Source organism: Salmo salar, chromosome 05, assembly GCF_965601325.2.
Source record: "Salmo salar chromosome 05, fSalSal1, whole genome shotgun sequence".
Lineage (NCBI taxonomy): Eukaryota > Metazoa > Chordata > Actinopteri > Salmoniformes > Salmonidae > Salmo > Salmo salar.
Genome location: NC_138295.1, coordinates 63,416,435 through 63,435,666, shown reverse-complemented (window position 1 = coordinate 63,435,666; position 19,232 = coordinate 63,416,435). Strand labels below are relative to the sequence as shown.

Here is a 19,232-nt window from a genome sequence, read left to right as displayed (position 1 = left end):
TTTTCGGGTCTTGGAAAAAAACTAGAAAATGTAATAAAACTCACAAAGGGAAATATATTAGAATCTGTAGGTATAAATATGTTTTATCCTTGTCAGAGATCACATTATTACATAGAAGGCAATTTGAAATATTTTCCATAATTTGGAAAACAATATATTATTGTCATTTACTCCTTGCATGATCTCTATTGTTTTAGAAAGATGGTATGAGTAACTTTGGTGAAGATATATTTTTTACTTTGGCAACTAGGTAAAAATATGAACAGGATGAACAATACATTGTAAACATTGTCTTACAAATACTGACATATGAACCAAACGTACAATCAAAAACAGTCCCTTATGAAATGAATCGAGATCTTATTACAACTCACTGCATACCAAATGTAGACACTCAAAGATGACGTAATAAATTAGTGATAAATTAGTTTCTTTACAAAGGATGAAACCACTGTAGTGTTATATTTACTATAAACAAACCACTAAATTCCCTCCATGATAATATAAACGGAAAATAACAGAAAGTGATACAAAAAAAGTGTTGAAGATGCCATTTACTGTCTGGATTTGTGGAATTATGCAACAGGCCGCAGCATGCCATCCTCTGTGCTGAGATGGATTATACATCTTGTCTTAATACATTTGGCTCAGCATAGTTAAGGGATTAGAATCAACACAACTAGTGTCAGGCTTCAAGAGTTCACTTCTATCCTCACTGAGAGCATTCACCTGTATTTATTCCTATCAACATTGGCTTCTCCTGCTGGAAGAAAACGAATGACGGAAACATTGACCTCTGTAACCAGTCACAATGCCACAGGGTTCCAACCAGTCAAAGGTTATGCCTGTTGTTTATGAAACAAGGCCATCAAGTATGAAGAAAGAGCATCTGCTCGGTCAGAGTCAGTGTGGCTAATGCTATGCCCACAGCTCCTACCAGTCACTAGTTCATAAATACTTCCCCGTCCAAAGAGCCACCAGACGCTCTGATAGGACGGCCACAGCCAGGATCAGAGGCAGACATGGACTACTCCTATCGGCCTTGCCCACCAGTAGCAGATGCACCTTATTGGGGTCTGAGATCATTCCCCGGGCGTCTTCCAGTGCCGCCAAGGCCGCCGTGCTGGAGTTGAGGTCCCCTGTGGCTAGAAGGTCAAACAGGCAGGCCTGGTAGTAGATGTCCCTGGCAGGGAGGAGGGCTGCACAGTGGGCATGGGCTGCAGCAGAGGGCTGGCTGGAGGAAGAGGAAGAAGAGAAGGAAGAGGAAGAAGAGGGGCTGGGTAGCGTCTCTAGGCGCTGTGAAGGTGGGCAGCCATACACACACAGCTGCAGGTCCTGCTCGGGGGTGAATGCTTCAGCAATGGCGCGTGGCGAGCGTACTGACAGTCCCAGGGACCGCCCACTCTGACGCACCACCAGGGTGGTGCCGATGTGGGCGGCACGGATCTCAGCCTGGCGCCCAGGCAGATCAGAATGGACGCTCAGGCTGTGCTGGCCCTGCCTCTCCCCGCTGGTCACTGAGCCGTCCACGAAAGCTGCGGGAACGTTGTCCAGCTCCGCCTGGTAGATCTGCTGCTCGATACACTGGCGCCAGTTCTTAAAGATGATGGTAATCTGATGGAGAGACACCCCTGTTGTTACACACATCCTTCCAATGAGCTAGACGTACGTATGCAACTTTATTTATGTACAGTCATGGCCAGAAGTATTGAGAATGACACAAATATTAATTTCCACAAAGTTTGCTGCTTCAGTGTCTTTAGATATTTTGGTCAGATGTTACTATGGAATACTGAAGTATAATTACAAGCATTTCATAAGTGTCAAAGGCTTTTATTGACAATTACATGAAGTTGATGCAAAGAGTCAATATTTGCAGTGTTGACCCTTCTTTTTCAAGACCTCTGCAATCCGCCCTGGCATGCTGTCAATTAACTTCTGGGCCACATCCTGACTGATGGCAGCCCATTCTTGCATAATCAATGCTTGGAGTCTGTCAGAATTTGTGGGTTTTTGTTCGTCCACCCACCTCTTGAGGATTGACCACAAGTTCTCAATGGGATTAAAGTCTGGGGAGTTTCGTGGCCATGGACCCAAAATATCAATGTTTTGTTCCCCGAGCCACTTAGCTATCACTTTTGCCTTATGGCAAGGTGCTCCATCATACTTGAAAAGGCATTGTTCGTCACCAAACTGTTCCTGGATGGTTGGGAGACGTTGCTCTCTGAGGATGTGTTGGTACCATTCTTTATTCATGGCTGTGTTCTTAGGCAGAATTGTGAGTGAGCCCACTCCCTTGGCTGAGAAGCAACCCCACACATGAATGGTCTCAGGATGCTTTACTGTTGGCATGACACAAGACTGATGGTAGCGCTCACCTTGTCTTCTCTGGACAAGCTTTTTTCCGGATGCCCCAAACAATCAGAGAAAATGACTTTACCCCAGTCCTCAGCAGTCCAATCCCTGTACCTTTTGCAGAATATCAGTCTGTCCCTGATGTTTTTCCCGGAGAGAAGTGGCTTTTGCAGATGCACTCACACCTGCCTGCTGCCATTCCTGAGCAAGCTCTGTACTAGTGGTGGCCCGATCCCGCAGCTGAATCAACTTTAGGAGACGGTCCTGGCGCTTGCTGGACTTTCTTGGGCGCCCTGAACCCTTCTTCACAACAATTGAACCGCTCTCCTTGAAGTTCTTGATGATCCGATAAATGGTTGATTTAGGTGCAATCTTACTGGTAGCAATATCCTTGCCTGTGAAGCCCTTTTTGTGCAAAGCAATGATGATAGCACGTGTTTCCATGCAGGCAACCATGATTGACAGAGGAAGAACAATGATTCCAAACACCACCCTCCTTTTGAAGCTTCCAGTCTGTTATTCAAACTCAATCAGCACGACAGAGTGATCTCCAGCCTTGTCCTCGTCAACACTCACACCTGTGTTAACGAGAGAATCACTGACATGATGTCAGCTGGTCCTTTTGTGGCAGGGCTGAAATGCAGTGGAAATGTTTTTGGGGGATTCAGTTCATTTGCATGGCAAAAGGGGACTTTGCAATTCATCTGATCACTCTTCCTAACATTCTGGAGTATATGCAAATTGCCATCATACAAACTGAGGCATCAGACTTTGTGAAAATTAATATTTGTGTCATTCTCAAAACTTTTGGCCACAGACTGTATAAAGACCTGTCATGCATTGTACATAGTTATATTTTAAGGTCCAATGCAGTCATTTTTATCTCAATAATAAATAATTTCTGGGTAATAATTAAGTACTTACTGTGATTATATTCAATAAAAGTTGTCCCCCAAAGAATTGTAGTTTCTTGGCAAAAAAGCTATTTCTCAAGCAAGAGTGGGGAGGGAAAAACTGAAAACTAGCTATTATTGGCAGAGAGGTTTGGAACTCTCTTTCTTATTGCTGTATTAACTAATTTACTGCCTGGTGATGTCACCGGGTAGGCCAAAACTCCATCCCACTGAAACAGGCAGAAATTTCAGGTGGCCTTTTCAAACAGCTCTTACACTAAAAGGGCATTATCATAATTTCCACAATTTTACAGTGTTATCCAAACCTCAGTGTGGAAAATAGCATTTTTGACTGCACTGGGCCTTTAAGAACGGAACGTAAGTTAAATATTAAAAAATATATATCTTTAATAAATTAGAATTTACTGTATATCATTTTAGAAATGAGGCCTACCGTGGTGAGAGCCGTGGCATATGCCCCTCCTCTCATGGGGGCGCTAGTTGCCTGAACGTATAGATACTCATTATCTATCAGTGGCCAGGCCCCTTGTACAGCGCACGTCTGGAACTCATCACGGAAGGTGCGAACATGGGGATCCCCGAACACCCCACAGTGGAGATAGTCAGGGGTCCGGCCCTCACGCTGGAGGTAGCCCTTCTCGTAGATGCAGGCGTCCCCAGAGATGGGGGCCTGTGGCAGGGGCCGGGGCTGAGCGGTGGGGCCTGTCCTGGGGCAGCTGTGCTGGATGAGGAGGTCCTCGATGCCCTGCACGGCCGAATGGTAGGCCAGGTCGCCCCGGCAGGCACGGGCCATGCGGCGGGTACACATGGCGTAGGAGCGGAGGGCACTGCAGTAGCCCGCATTTCCCCCCTCTCTGCTGCCTCCTCCTCCGCCCCCTCCGCTGCCCCCAAGGTCCAGGGTGACAGCTACAAAGTCGGAGTTGCACCTCAGGATGCGACAGGATGCCCATACTGAGGGAGGAGGGAGAGAGGTGGAAGCTCCAGTTCATATATCACAACTTAAAAATAGTAGGAGCAAAAATATGTCTTTCCATTGAGCATGTAACAGAAATACCACAGTTGCTTGACATTATTGGGAAGTTTGATCATAGAAAGTACCTTGCAGGCAGCACAGGTGAAACAGTAGCAATGCCACTATGATGCTGCGTTTCCATGACAGCTGTGAGTAGTGGCTGCAGAGGGCCAGTGTCCCCATCCCCTTCCAGCCTCAGGCCGAGGGCTGCAGACCAGGCTCAGGCTCAGTACAGGGGCTACAGCTGCAGGCCGGACACAGATAGAGAGAGACATTACACACTGTGGCCTGTAGGGGGAAACCCCACACCACTACCACAGGCACAATCTAGGCTCAACTCCAGTAGACCATTTGTCAAGATAGAGTGCAATTTCTTTTGAATACATTATCAAATGCATATTGTACTATTTTATCATATAACAAGCGGATCACAAGATCTATGTATTTATCATACCTAGTTTGAAAGCAAAACACAATATTTACAGTCAGAGAAACATGTGAAAAATAATACAGAAAGATATAATTGTAAGTAATTAAGTAGATGTAGTTCATACCTTTTGAACAGATGCTAACTACTTTTTAAGACTGTGTGTTGGTGGAAAACGATCTCCCACACTCTTGGAACCCATCAACAGCACTCAGACCGAAGTCAACGCCGTTGTGCTTGGGCATGGACAAGATGAGGGCAATGGAGAGAAAACTGTTGACAAATAAACATTCAAAAATCAGAGAAAAGCAACACCAGCGGCCACCATTTGGTCACATTTAGGAATAGGACCAATAATTTGATCAACAGTCTTAGTTTATGAGGGCAGTCTTATCCACCTGACCACTGGTCAGATCAGATCATGTTCGAAGCTGCCATAATAATAGCCATAATAACAGTCCTATAAACAGCAGTATTTACATTACAGAGCTTAGGTTTCCATACAGTAGATAAACTGCCCAAGTAACCTAACATCTGTGGTAACCATTGGCATAGCAAACAATTATCTGTTAGTGTTGTGAAGCTAGGCTTGAGACAAAATATAGTAAAACAAAGAAAATCTATGGCTTACCATGTGTGCCACAGCACTAAGCATCAAAACCCAATTGTATGTTATATTTCAGTTCTTGGTATAAAGCAAGCATTTACCCGTCAAAGCTATGCTACAACAATGTTGGTCACTTGGTCAATTGGGCATTTTGCAATTTGGACTCTTCTCCCTTTTCTGTTTGCCAGTGGAGAAGAACAAACAAGGGCCAAAGAAAGTGGCTAAAACAAAAAAGCGTATCTTTGTCAAGTCCAATTTAGTAACCAAAAGGATGGCATTATTGTATTTGTGTGTGGAAAGATCTTAGTTTAAGGAAAGGTGTAGGTCTACATTCCGGTAAGAACTTCACAGAGCTTATGTGCATTACATAGTAAAACCTTTGGCAGTACAAGGCATTCCTAAAGCATTGGTGCCATTGGAAGTGTGCCTTTGAAAGCGACATGGCATGGGCTAGATTGAACCATGTATGCAGTGCGTTTGTGTGTGGTCCTCTCTCTCTCTCTCTCTCTCTCTCTCTCTCTCTCTCTCTCTCTCTCTCTCTCTCTCTCTCTCTCTCTCTCTCTCTCTCTCTCTCTCTCTCTCCTCTCTCTCTCTCTCTCTCTCGAACCAACACTAAAGTCTGACCTTTATTACAGTTTGGGAGACCTGTGCAGTGCGCCAGGGAGAGGGGGTATGAAGGGGGGGTTACGAGAGCAGCAGGGGCAGAAATAGAGCATGCTAAATATACCAGACTCTCTCTCTCTCCACCCAGCCCTTTTCCTTCATGTGTTCCCCTGGTCTGAAATAGTCAGGGCTACAAGGCAGAGGAGGGAAGGGTAAAGCAGGTGTGCCCAACGGCAGTACCAATACTTAGGGAGGGAGTGGCTATGGCTACTAGCTGTCACAATCAGTCTTCAATGAGACATATCTTCAACTTACATTATCAAATGAATCTTATTTAACTGTATTCCAACTAACAGCAGCAGTGTATAGCACTGCCCCAAACCCAGTCTCTTCACTTGTGTTTTCAACGTTTTTCAATGCCCTAGATTGGTCTCCTTTTGTTGTCCAGTTGGCATTGTGTTCACTAGTGTAGTGGTTGAGGTCTGGAATGTGGGCCAATGGATTCTGATGCAGCTGCACTTTTGGAGTGGGGGTGTATGCCCCCGCCCCCCTTCTTTTTTTGTTGTTGCACTGCTTTGAAAATCCCGGTGACCTCCCTCTGTGCACAGTCCAACAACACTGACAGGGTCCTGTTTGTTCCATCCATGAACAGCAAATAATTACTGTGCATACACACACAGACAGTCGCTTGTGAATTAAACACCAATACGGTACTACCTTTAGGGCAACACTGCACCCGTACCCTTGTTTAACCACAAAACCCTATCTCCCCTTCACACACACACGTTTGTTTTACTATTCTTGTGGGGTTCAAACCTAGCCCTAACCCTTAACCTAACTCTAACCCTAGCCTTAACCCTAAACCTAATCTTAACCCCAAACCCCTAAAACTAAACCTAATCCTAACTCCTAACCCTAAAACCTCATTCTAACTCTAATTTTAACCCTAAACCTAAAATAGCCTTTTTCCTTGTGGGGAATAGCGAAATGTCCCCACTTGTTTGAATTTTCTTTGTTTAGGCTACTATCGTTATGAGGACCTCTGGTCCTCACATGGATAGTAAAACCAAAAACACACATACACAACGTCACCATAGAGGTGGGTTGGTCACATGTGCAACTTAGGGATGTTTTTGCTCACAGCTTGGCCTGGAGTGACATATCCATGTGGTTCTACATGTCAACTCCAGCTCACTTAAAGACCAGTGGTTTTCACTAATTCATTAGATCAAACCCCAACTGGTATTGCACATAAAGACCACAAAAACAGAGCAAGCTGTTGGTTGTTTGGCTCAACCTCACTTGATTTATTGATGAATGAGACTTTAATGTGAATCCAATCTGTTTGTGTCTGCATGGGAAAGGTCAATGCACATCATAGCATCTTTGTATTTGAAATGGTGCAGTTCTCTCTCTCTCCTCTCAAGGTTTCCTTCCACCTGAAGTTTTCCTTCCCACTGTCACATGTCTTAACAGCATTTAGATCAGTGTATTTTGATGGACGCTATCAAAACATTCAAATAACTTTAGACTGATTTACTAATTGTATGATCTATTTTATTGATAATCTATCTATTGTACAAATCTATTGTATATTCTATCTATATCTATCAATATTAATTATTCGTGAAAGCATAGGATTGATTAAAACAATTATTAATAGCTGTACTTCAGGACTATTCAGGGGGTACTATTACATTAATGAATGGCTAATATATGGGTATCATTCTATTGTTGTTGTATAACTGCTGATGTAACCTTAAATTCCACATCCTCCAATGTCACCTAAGTGTCAGTCTACAGTACATGCCATTCTGCTCTATTTCTTGATTTACTCACAATGACAGGGAGTTTGTTCTAATATTAGGCCATGGAGAAAGTATTTAAAGCAACAAGTTCCATTAGGGGACAGAGTGAATTGTTCTATTCTACAATGTTAGAAAAAATATGTTCTAACCAAATAAAATCTTTACAGTTACTTGACCCAATCCATACATTCCTCATAGCTCACAATTAAATAGTAGTATCTACTGGGCACACTGACTAAATCAACATTGTTGCCACGTAATTTTAATTAAATTAGGTTTAACCAACGTGGAATAGACGTTGAATTGACGTCTGTGCCAAGTGGGCAGGTAAATAATAGGCCACATTTCTGAATTGTGTACCACATGATTAATTTAAGAATGAACCAGGCCAAGCACTATTCATATCCTCACCCAATCACACCTCTGCTGAAGCTCCGTATGAGACTGCGTAAATGTCCCCACCTCACTCGTTCCAATAGGAAAAATGCGAAGTAGGTTTTGCCTGCACTGACACCAAACTCCCACACTGTCCAAGTGAGCTGCCGACACTGATGTCCAGTCTCAAACTGGTTTCATTGCTAACCGCTATTTCTTCCTCCCTCGTTGTCGGCTCTCAGATGAGTGAGATATTTGACAGTGTTTCTCCACGAGTGGTATAAATCACTCGCGTCGAACACCTGCTGCTCGCGTAACAACTGTCCACTTGGGCGCACACTCTCCTAGGCACCGGGGGGCTATTTCAAACTATCACAGTGGCTCTGGCAACCTGTTCTATTTGCAACCTGTTGTTGCTAGTGTGTTTTCTTATTTTTATAGTAGGCCATTCTATATTTATTGCCCTCTTGGTTCGCAGGCTATCATAAATCCCCAAGAACGTCGGTTCAAGCAGTTTTGACAGATATCGTAGCCAGTTGAGTAAAAAAAAAGTGTAGACTTTTGTCAATATTGCACTGGCTGGTCTCGGGGCAATTCGTATTATTCTGTGCATAAATCTTTGACACTCCATTTAGTATGATATATTATGCTACGTTATTCATACGAATAATAGGACGGATAGTAGCCTATCATTCCACAGGGCAAAAACTGGTTGACGATGTTTAAAGGTAATTTGTCAAGGTATTGTGACGTGGAATCTATACTGAACAAAAATATGAATGGAACCAGTGGCGGTTCTAGACCATTTCAACTGGGGGGGCCAAGCTGAGGCCAGTTGTACTGTTAGAGGGGCCAGTTACATTAGACGTTATTGTTGTCATATCGTTTTCTTCACTGCATTGCAAGCATTAGCAGGCAAAAGACCATGTTCATAATCATCATCGTTGCCACTGTCTAATAATGGATGTAAAAAAAGAATGATAGAACAAATGAGTTATGTAAAAATTATTTCATACTCCACATTTAGGGGGGCCACAAGGGGGTCCAAAATTGTTGTCACAGGGGCACTGCCCCCCCCACCCCCCACCCTCCCAGAACCGCTAGTGAATGGAACATGCAACAATTTCAAAGATTTTACTAAGTTATAGTTCATATAAGGAAATCAGTCAATTGAAATAAGGCCCAAATCTAGGGATTTCCCACTACTGGGAATACAGATATGCATCTGTTGGTCACAGATACCTCAAACAAAAGGTAGGAGTGTATATTAAAAAAAACGATCAGTATCTGGTGTGACCAGCTTTTAGCTCATGCAGCAACACATCTTCATTGCATAGAGTTGATCAGGTTGTTGCAGTCATCATGCCAATTGCACATTCCCTCAAAACTTGAGAAATCTGTGGCATTGTGTTGTGTGACAAAACTGCACAATTTAGAGTGGCCTTTTATTGTCTTCAGCACAAATTGCACCTGTGTAATGATCATGCTGTTTAATCAGTTTCTTGATATGCCACATCTGTCAGGTAGATGGATTATGTTGGCAAAGGAGAAAAATGCTCACTCACAGCAATGTAAATACATTTGTGCCCAACATTTGAGAGAAATAAGCTTTTTGTGCATAATGGAACATTTTTGGGATCTTTTATTTCAGCTCATGAAACATGGGACCAACACTTTACATGTTACGTTTATATTTTTGTTCAGTATACATAGAAAATACATTGGATTTGAAAAAAGTAATCAACTGTTGTTTTTAGAGTGAAATTTAAACAAATTTCAACATTGACAAACCTTGTATAAAATATGTTGAATTTTAAAACAACATCAGATCTTCAACTTTAGATCCATTATCAGAAAGAAGTTATAATTAAAAGAATTCTACAAAAAAATAGACAATATAATAGGTCAAAGGTTTCAACCTTTGATGTAAAGATATTTAGTGATATTGAATTTTGTTGGGTTGTCAACACAACAAAATGTCAACATTTGATGGAGATGTATCTTCTGCTTGGATAATTCAATCTGTGCCACACTTTTGAAATACAATAAATAGCCTATTAACTTCTCAACAAGTTAACAAATAATATTTATTTTTATTTATTTCACCTTTATTTAACCAGGTAGGCAAGTTGAGAACAAGTTCTCATTTACAATTGCGACCTGGCCAAGATAAAGCAAAGCAGTTCGACACATACAACAACACAGAGTTACACATGGAGTAAAACAAACATACAGTCAATAATACAGTAGAAAAATAAGTCTATATACAATGTGAGCAAATTAGGTGAGATAAGGGAGGTAAAGGCAAAAAAGGCCATGGTGGCAAAGTAAATATACTGCTGAAAAATATAAAGGGAACACTTAAACAACACAATGTAACTCCAAGTCAATCACACTTCTGTGAAATCAAACTGTCCACTTAGGAAGCAACACTGATTGACAATACATTTAACATGCAGTTGTGCAAATGGAATAGACAACAGGTGGAAATTATAGGCAATTAGCAAGACACCCCCAATAAAGGAGTGGTTCTGCAGGTGGTGACCAAAGACCACTTCTCAGTTCCTATGCTTCCTGGCTGATGTTTTGGTCACTTTTGAATGCTGGCGGTGCTTTCACTCTAGTGGTAGCATGAGACGGAGTCTACAACCCACACAAGTGGCTCAGGTAGTGCAGTTCATCCAGGATGGCACATCAATGCGAGCTGTGACAAGAAGGTTTGCTGTGTCTGTCAGCGTAGTGTCCAGAGCATGGAGGCGCTACCAGGAGACAGGCCAGTACATCAGGAGACGTGGAGGAGGCCGTAGGAGGGCAACAACCCAGCAGTAGGACCGCTACCTCCGCCTTTGTGCAAGGAGGAGCAGGAGGAGCACTGCCAGAGCCCTGCAAAATGACCTCCAGCAGGCCACAAATGTGCATGTGTCTGCTCAAACGGTCAGAAACAGACTCCATGAGGGTGGTATGAGGGCCCGACGTCCACAGGTGGGGGTTGTGCTTACAGCCCAACACCGTGCAGGACGTTTGGCATTTGCCAGAGAACACCAAGATTGGCAAATTCGCCACTGGCGCCCTGTGCTCTTCACAGATGAAAGCAGGTTCACACTGAGCACATGTGACAGACGTGACAGAGTCTGGAGACGCCGTGGAGAATGTTCTGCTGCCTGCAACATCCTCCAGCATGACAGGTTTGGCGGTGGGTCAGTCTTGGTGTGGGGTGGCATTTCTTTGGGGGGCCGCACAGCCCTCCATGTGCTCGCCAGAGGTAGCCTGACTGCCATTAGGTACCAAGATGAGATCCTCAGACCCCTTGTGAGACCATATGCTGGTGCGGTTGGCCCTGGGTTCCTCCTAATGTAAGACAATGCTAGACCTCATGTAGCTGTAGTGTGTCAGCAGTTCCTGCAAGAGGAAGGCATTGATGCTATGGACTGGCCCGCCCGTTCCCCAGACCTGAATCCAATTGAGCACATCTGGGACATCATGTCTCGCTCCATCCACCAACGCCACGTTGCACCACAGACTGTCCAGGAGTTGGCGGATGCTTTAGTCCAGGTCTGGGAGGAGATCCCTCAGGAGACCATCCGCCACCTCATCAGGAGCATGCCCAGGCATTGTAGGGAGGTCATACAGGCACGTGGAGGCCACACACACTACTGAGCCTCATTTTGACTTGTTTTAAGGACATTACATCAAAGTTGGATCAGCCTGTAGTGTGGTTTTCCACTTTAATTTTGAGCGTAACTCCAAATCCAGACCTCCATGGGTTGATAAATTGGATTTCCATTGATTATTTTTGTGTGATTTTGTTGTCAGCACATTCAACTATGTAAAGAAAAAAGTATTTAATAAGATTATTTCATTCATTCAGATCTAGGATGTGTTATTTTAGTGTTCCCTTTATTTTTTTGAGCAGTGTACAATATAGCAAGTAAAACACTGGAATGGTCGATTTGTAGTGGAAGAAAGTGCAAAGTAGAAATAGAAATAATGGGTTGCAAAGGAGCAAAATAAATAAATACAGTAGGGGAAGAGATAGTTGTTTGGGCTAAATTATAGATGGGCTATGTACAGGTGCAGTGATCTGTGAGCTGCTCTGACAGCTTGTGCTTAAAGCTAGTGAGGGAGATAAGTTTTTCCAGTTTCAGAGATTTTTGTAGTTCGTTCCAGTTATTGGCAGCAGAGAACTGAAGGCGAGACGGCCAAAGGAGGAATTGGCTTTGGGGGTGACCAGAGAGATATACCTGCTGGAGCACGTGCTACAGGTGGGTGCTGCTATGGTGACCAGTGAGCTGAGATAAGGGGGGACTTTACCTAGCAGGGTCATGTAGATGACCTGGAACCAGTGGGTTTGGTGACGAGTATGAAGCGAGGGCCAGCCAACGAGAGCATACAGGCCGCAGTGGTGGGTAGTATATGGGGCTTTGGTGACAAAATGGATGGCACTGTGATAGACTGCATCCAGTTTAATGAGTAGGGTATTGGAGGCTGTTTTGTAAATGACATCGCCGAAGTCGAGGATCGGTAGGATGGTCAGTTTTACGAGGGTATGTTTGGCAGCATGAGTGAAGGATGCTTTGTTGCGAAATAGGAAGCCAATTCTAGATTTAACTTTGGATTGGAGATGTTTGATGTGAGTCTGGAAGGAGAGCTTACAGTCTAACCAGACACCTAGGTATTTGTAGTTGTCCACATATTCTAAGTCAGAACCGTCCAGAGTAGTGATGCTGGACGGGCGGGCAGGTGCGGGCAGCGATCGGTTGAAGAGCATGCATTTAGTTTTACTTGTATTTAAGAGCAGTTGGAGGCCCCGGAACGAGAGTTGTATGGCATTGAAGCTCGTCTGGAGGGTTGTTAACACAGTGTCAAAGAAGGGCCAGAAGTATACAGAATGGTGTCGTCTGCGTAGAGGTGGATCAGAGACTCACCAGCAGCAAGAGCGACATCATTGATGTATACAGAGAAAAGAGTTGGCCCAAGAATTGAACCCTGTGGCACCCCCATAGAGACTACCAGAGGCCCGGACAACAGGCCATCCGATTTGACACATTGAACTCTATCAGAGAAGTAGTTGGTGAACCAGTCGAGGCAATCATTTGAGAAACCAAGGCTATCGAGTCTGCCGATGAGGATGTGGTGATTGACAGAGTCGAAATCCTTGGCCAGGTCAATGAATACGGCAGCACAGTATTGTTTCTTATCGATGGCGGTTACGATATCGTTTAGGACCTTGAGCGTGGCTGAGGTGCACCCATGACCAGCTCTGAAACCAGAGAGCATAGCGGAGAAGGTGCGGTGGGATTCGAAATGGTCGGTAATCTGTTTGTTGACTTGGCTTTCAAAGACCTTAGAAAGGCAGGGTAGGATAGATATAGGTCTGTAGCAGTTTGGGTCAAGAGTGTCCCCTCATTTGAAGAGGGGGATGACAGCAGCTGCTTTCCAATTTTTTGGATTGGATTGAATATGTTGGATTAACGTCTCTAACTCAACCAAAAATAAAAGTACAAAAATGGGATGACTCAGATGGAACTAAAATGTATTAAAATGTATTTTAAAAAGATGTTTCAGGCCTTTATGGTAGAGTGGCCAGATGGAAGCCACTCCTCAGTAAAAGGCACATGACAGCCCACTTGGAGTTTGCCAAAAGGAACTTAAAAGACTCTCAGCCCATGAGAAATAAGATTCTCTGGTCTGATGAAACCCTGAGCGCTCAGGGCCTCTTTGACTTGAATGCCAAGCGTTACTTCTGGAGGGAACCTGGCACCATCTCTACGGTGAAGCATGCTGGTGGCAGCATCAGGCTGTGGGGATGTTTTTCAGCGGCAGGGACTGGGAGACGAGTCAGGATCGAGGGAAAGATGAACAGAGCAAAGTACAGAGAGATCCTTGATGAAAACCTGCTCCAGAGTGCTCAGGACCTCAGACTAAGGCAAAGGTTCCAACAGGACAACGACCCTGAGCACACAGCCAAGACAATGCTGGAGTGGCTTCGGGACAAGTCTCTGAATGTCCTTGAGTGGCCCAGCCAGTGCCCGGACTTGAACCCAATCGAACATGTCTGGAGAGACTTGAAAATAGCTGTGCAGCAACACTCCCCATCCAACCTGATAGAGCTTGAGAGGATCTGCAGAGAAGAATGGGAGAAACTTCCCAAATAAATGTGTACCAAGTTTGTAGCGTCATACCCAAAAGAAGGCTGTTGTCGCTGCCAATGGTGCTTTAACAAAGTACAGAGTAAAGGGTCTAAATACTTATGTAAATGTAATAGTTCCGTTTTTTATTAGTAATACATTTGCAAAAATTCTAAAAATCTGTCTTTGCTTTATCATGATGGGGTATTGAGTGTAGATTGAAGGGATTTTTTAAAATCCATTTTAGAATAAGTCTGCAATGTAACAAAATGTGGAAAAAGTCAAGGAGTCTGAATTCTTTCCGAATGCACTGTACATATAAATGTTGATATTTGGTTGCATTTTAAACCAAAAACAATTCAATATTACTTTTGTAATACAGTAAATAGCCTAAAGTTAAGGCTATCTTACAAACTAATGTAACATTCAACCTTAAAATGAGTAACACATCCATGGCCACATTTTGAGGTTATTGTAACTATACTTCTTATGTAATCATATAAAATGTGTACAGTATGTTCAAGATAACATGCATAGGTCTTCGCAGGTCTTCACAATTGCTGTAATAATCAGTGCAGAATCTTGAACGGCCCTGAACACTTATACCATGTACTTTTAATGTAATCTCAACTGCAATCCAGGTAATTTGGTTCTGCTATTATATTAAGCACAGTGATAACCCATGAAACTGTTGTATAAATAAACAAAATATCTGACATTGTATTCCAATTTGAACTATGCTCTACTTTTAAATGGTTGAAAGTGAAGTGGTAGACATTCGGGTGACAACTAAACAAAATATCAGACATTGTTTTTCCATTGGAATTAGGTTGTGCTTTTAGATGGTTGGAAGCATATTGATTAAAAAACATGAGCTGGCGCATACCCAGAATAATAGTTAGTGTGGAGGTGCTGACTAACGGCAAATAAACTATAAACTATCAAAATAAAGGTCGCACACTTCATGAATAAACTCCCAGCAATTGAATGGGTATTTACCAACGTTTCGGCATCACTGTGCCTTCCTCAGGGAAGCATATTGATAACACATTGGAAATTCAGCTAACTTTTGGGTGGGTGAATATAGGTTGTAATCTCATTGATCAACATCTCAACCAAATACTACCCAATTATCCATGTTTTGATAAGATGGTGTGCCCAGTGGGATACCTCTTACCAGGTCATAAAATAGCATACGAATTGGATAATATGATTTATCATACGTCTTGGATGATGTATAGTATTGTATATCTTTCTCTGAGACCAGAGCCCTTTACTATGAATCAGGTTTGAGGAGTTAGCAGGTACTGTAACTTTGGTCAACTCTGAGTTCAACTCAGGTTATCCGGTACCATGAAAGTCACTCACCTTTTAGCCAGGTAAATTTCTATGACAACGAATCCTTCAGAACTAACCTGCTTGGGGCAGGCTAACTCAGGGCTAACTCAATATGTCCTAAATAAGTGTCTGAGCCACTAGTTGAGGACCAATTCAAAAAAATGGGTGTGGAAAAAAAATGGAAATACCTTTCACATTACACATTTAGTAATGACAGCATTTGCTTTCCAAACTGTACGTTTTTTCACGCAATTGTATTTTGAAATTTGCAAAAAGAAAACTGACAACCGTAACCAACCAATGACATATAATCCATAGATGGCAGTTCCCATTCAAGTCAAGACTGGTAGCCATTGCTAGTGTATCCACGAGTTTATCTGTAAAATTGCCAGGGTTAAAGATTCCAAAACCCTGCTATGGATTATATGTCTATATATGGCCACAATGCAACAAGCTGTTCCACAGATCGAAGAAGGAGCGATAGTAGTGGGAAAAAGGTGCTTGTGCATTGATAAACACACCAAAGCACACCAAACATGACATTAACGATAAGTAATAAGATAAAGATAACTTTTCTTTCATTATCATTTCAGCACAAATGAAAATGTGGCACTGACTCGCCAATGGATTGATATTTCAGCATTGTCTCAATGAAGAGTTTGTCTTCGACTAGCCATGTGCGACGTGCACACGCAGTTACAAGCCTGCTAGAGTTAGCGGCAGGCGGACGAGCAATATCCACCGCTTCATACGGATGAAGCCTGACCTGGAATGTGAAGATAACTGAAGCTGGCAAGCTTTATAAAAGCCTGAGTAGATCTAGTTTGCTTCGTAGTATATCACTCAGGTTGCTTGTTGCACCATAACAACAAAGGAGATTTACAGGGAGAATTTACGTTGGTGTTTTGGGAAACTAACAACAAATGTTTGGATAATTTACGTAAAAGGTTAGGAGAACTAAAAAGACAAAGTTTAGGTACATTTACATAGCAGGTTGGTGAATTTGGTTAAGTTTAGAATAAGGGTTAGGGGAAGGGTTAGCTAAAATGCTACAGTTGTCCCTAATTTGACTCAAACACGCAACATTTGGATTGCTAGATGGTCACAGATTACGCCCATCCATCCTCCCTAATCCAATCTCCCTACTTTTAGTTCTGTCTAAAGTAACTAGACCATTGGTGGGTATCATATTGTAGGCCTTGGAGGTGCCCAGAAATACATAAAGTATGTTTCGTATGGCTCTGAGGACAGGCTGCGTGGTTTGTAAGATGACCCAACAAAACCAGTTGTCTACATCATGCACCATTCATTCACACAGCCAAGGTGCTAAACTCAGCTGGAGTAGAACAGGTGCCAAACCGCCCAAAACCAACTGTAAGGCTATACTGTATATAGAAACTTTGAAACTGGTATAGAAAATACAACAAAGTGACCAAACGTGTGATCATGTTTTCAGATAGTAGTCGAACGTCAGTAAACGACATGACTAAAAGTGTTACCCTTTCAATTTATCGCTAGGTTTTCACGTGACTTGTGGCGCGCACCATTGGCGCGAAATTTCATTGATTGACATCTAAATATCATGAATGCCGAATTTGGGAGAGTCCATTGTAGTTTAATATTTAATCATGATTTAATAAAAGTTCAAAGAGGTAGACATTCCTGCAGGGATACACACACAGGGGGAAAGATAGGCGGACGTGTTTCCTCAACTGCGGAGAATGTCCGAAGTTATTGGCCTTTTAAGAGGGGCACCTACATGCCTCAGTGAGCATTGCATAGTGGCCTTTGTTTGTTGTAGCAGTGGAGGCGGGGTCCATTGACCAAGCAGTGGCTATTCGGAGCGCGAGGTCTATTGTCAGAGAGCGTTTAGGAGAGGAAAGAAGTCCTGTATTTTCGGCTCTGGATAATTGCAGAATGGGTTCGGAATGCATTTAAGAAAACAGATCCAGCATATAAGGAATTCTGGACTAATAAGAACCCATCTTTCTAACTGCCTGGCGAGTTGTTGCTGATGCATTTTCATAGGCCATATCAAAACATGTTCCAGAGAATGGCGACACTATATGAATGAAGATGCAATTACTCACTTGTGACTTGAGGTAAGGTTTTAAACACATTTTCATTGGTCTATATGTTTATCTTAGTTAGTGTACTTTTTTTATAAAGGCTTAGACACACTCCTCCAAAGTACAAACCTTTTCCCCAAACGAAATTATGCACCTGTTGTGTATCACTATATCTCTCTCTCTCTCTCTCTCTCTCTATATATATATATATATATATATATATATATATATATTATAATACTTTTGACAATACATAGAACACTTTTTTATCCCTTTACTTTTTTGGTTGCCCTAAACAGATTACCCCTATGTGGCTTGGAGACCTGTTGCCCTGGTAACTGTTAGGGCTCATGTTTGTTGTGTGTGTGTGTGTGTGTGTGTGTGAGAGAGAGCGAGAGAAAAATAGAGAATAAGCTCTCTTTTAGACAGTGACTAATATGCAACACTTTTTCGTCCTCAGGTGATGTGTGTCTCAGACATGTCTGAAGAGAGGGAACAGTTGGGATTGCAGCCAGATCATGAAATGTTGGTGCTTGGGGATGCAGATTAAGTCTTAACCCCTCCCAGGGCCAGGCAGGTGTGGGATGTGGTGCACTGTTGTACAATGCCCTCCCAATATTGCACTCGTCCCGGCCTCCCGGACCCAGGGTATTCCATCTTTAACAGAGGAGCTCAGAAAGGTTGTTTTTCCTCATTATTTTCTCTCCGTAAACATATGGAAGAGCACTGTGATATGTACTTCAAAACTTTGATCTCACTTAAAAATATATTTTAAATATATTTTCAAAAACACTTTCTACAGCACATTTTGCTACTACAATTATTTAGAGATACATACTTCATATCTGTAATACTATGTCATTGGCTATATTGACCCAATTTATTCTATCTATTCGCAACATGTGGCCTGCTATGGGAGAAACCCAGGGAATTTATTCTATACAGTTGGTAAGCCTCTGCTTCCAAACGAACCCACTGTCTGCACCTGACACTGGCTGGCTAGCTTCCATGTGAGGACCTTTGCCAAGTCCACTAAGTCATTCTCTTCCCTCGTCCTTGTGACTTCACTCTGAAAGTTCCCACATATTGGGATAGGAAGCAGTATTGCACAAACTCTGTATGGCCAACAAGACCTAGGATGACAAATGCCTATCATATTGCATCTATTCACACCTGAGTGAGAGTTAGTCAGGATAGAGCAAAGAGAATGAATGGTCAGATTAGAATCCAGCCAAAGTAGTCAGGGGTCAATAGCAGGACATCTCCAGCTTAATAGAATAATGCTTCAAATACTTCATTCTAAATGGAATCCAAATAAATGTTCAAGTCTGTCCTCAGCAGGGTAACTCGTTTGGTTGTTATTACACAAGTAGAATGGGAAGAGGCTTTATTTCACTTATGTGGGAACAAAAATGCTCAACTCCATTACAAAGTAAGTTACAATGTAACAACATGTTAAAATACAGTGTTATTACAGTGTTACTGCACCGGCATAAGAATAACGTAATTAGGCTATGTGACACATAATATATTATATTAAATATAGCAAGTTCTGTACAATGTATATGGATTTTTATGACTGGCTATTATGGTGGA

General features: G+C 42.6%; 1 protein-coding gene across 3 annotated transcripts; it reads right to left on the bottom strand.

Annotated features, from left to right (window-relative positions):
• Positions 1-57: 57 nt before the first annotated feature.
• On the bottom strand, positions 58-8,416 carry LOC106605430 (hemojuvelin). 3 transcript variants are annotated; one of them, XM_014201081.3, is made up of 5 exons: positions 8,138-8,416; positions 4,836-4,981; positions 4,368-4,525; positions 3,703-4,220; positions 58-1,614 (listed from the first exon to the last, which is right to left on the bottom strand). In XM_014201081.3, exons 3-5 carry the CDS (start codon positions 4,462-4,464, stop codon positions 949-951), a joined length of 1,281 nt encoding a protein of 426 aa, XP_014056556.2. In that variant the 5' UTR covers positions 4,465-4,525; positions 4,836-4,981; positions 8,138-8,416; the 3' UTR covers positions 58-948. The 3 variants fall into 3 exon arrangements, with proteins under 3 accessions (XP_014056556.2, XP_014056559.2, XP_014056558.2); XM_014201084.3 differs by having other exon boundaries at positions 8,148-8,416; XM_014201083.3 differs by lacking the exon at positions 8,138-8,416 and adding an exon at positions 5,340-5,478.
• Between the last annotated feature and the right edge of the window lie 10,816 nt (positions 8,417-19,232).

Excerpts from the sequence above, each read along its gene's own strand:
- LOC106605430 (XM_014201081.3), bottom strand. The coding sequence starts at position 4,464 with ATGGGGACACTGGCCCTCTGCAGCCACTACTCACAGCTGTCATGGAAA. Across the intron at positions 4,221-4,367 it reads TCACCTGTGCTGCCTGCAAG|TATGGGCATCCTGTCGCATC; the intron begins GTACTTTCTATG and ends CTCCTCCCTCAG. Across the intron at positions 1,615-3,702 it reads ATGCCACGGCTCTCACCACG|ATTACCATCATCTTTAAGAA; the intron begins GTAGGCCTCATT and ends TCTCTCCATCAG.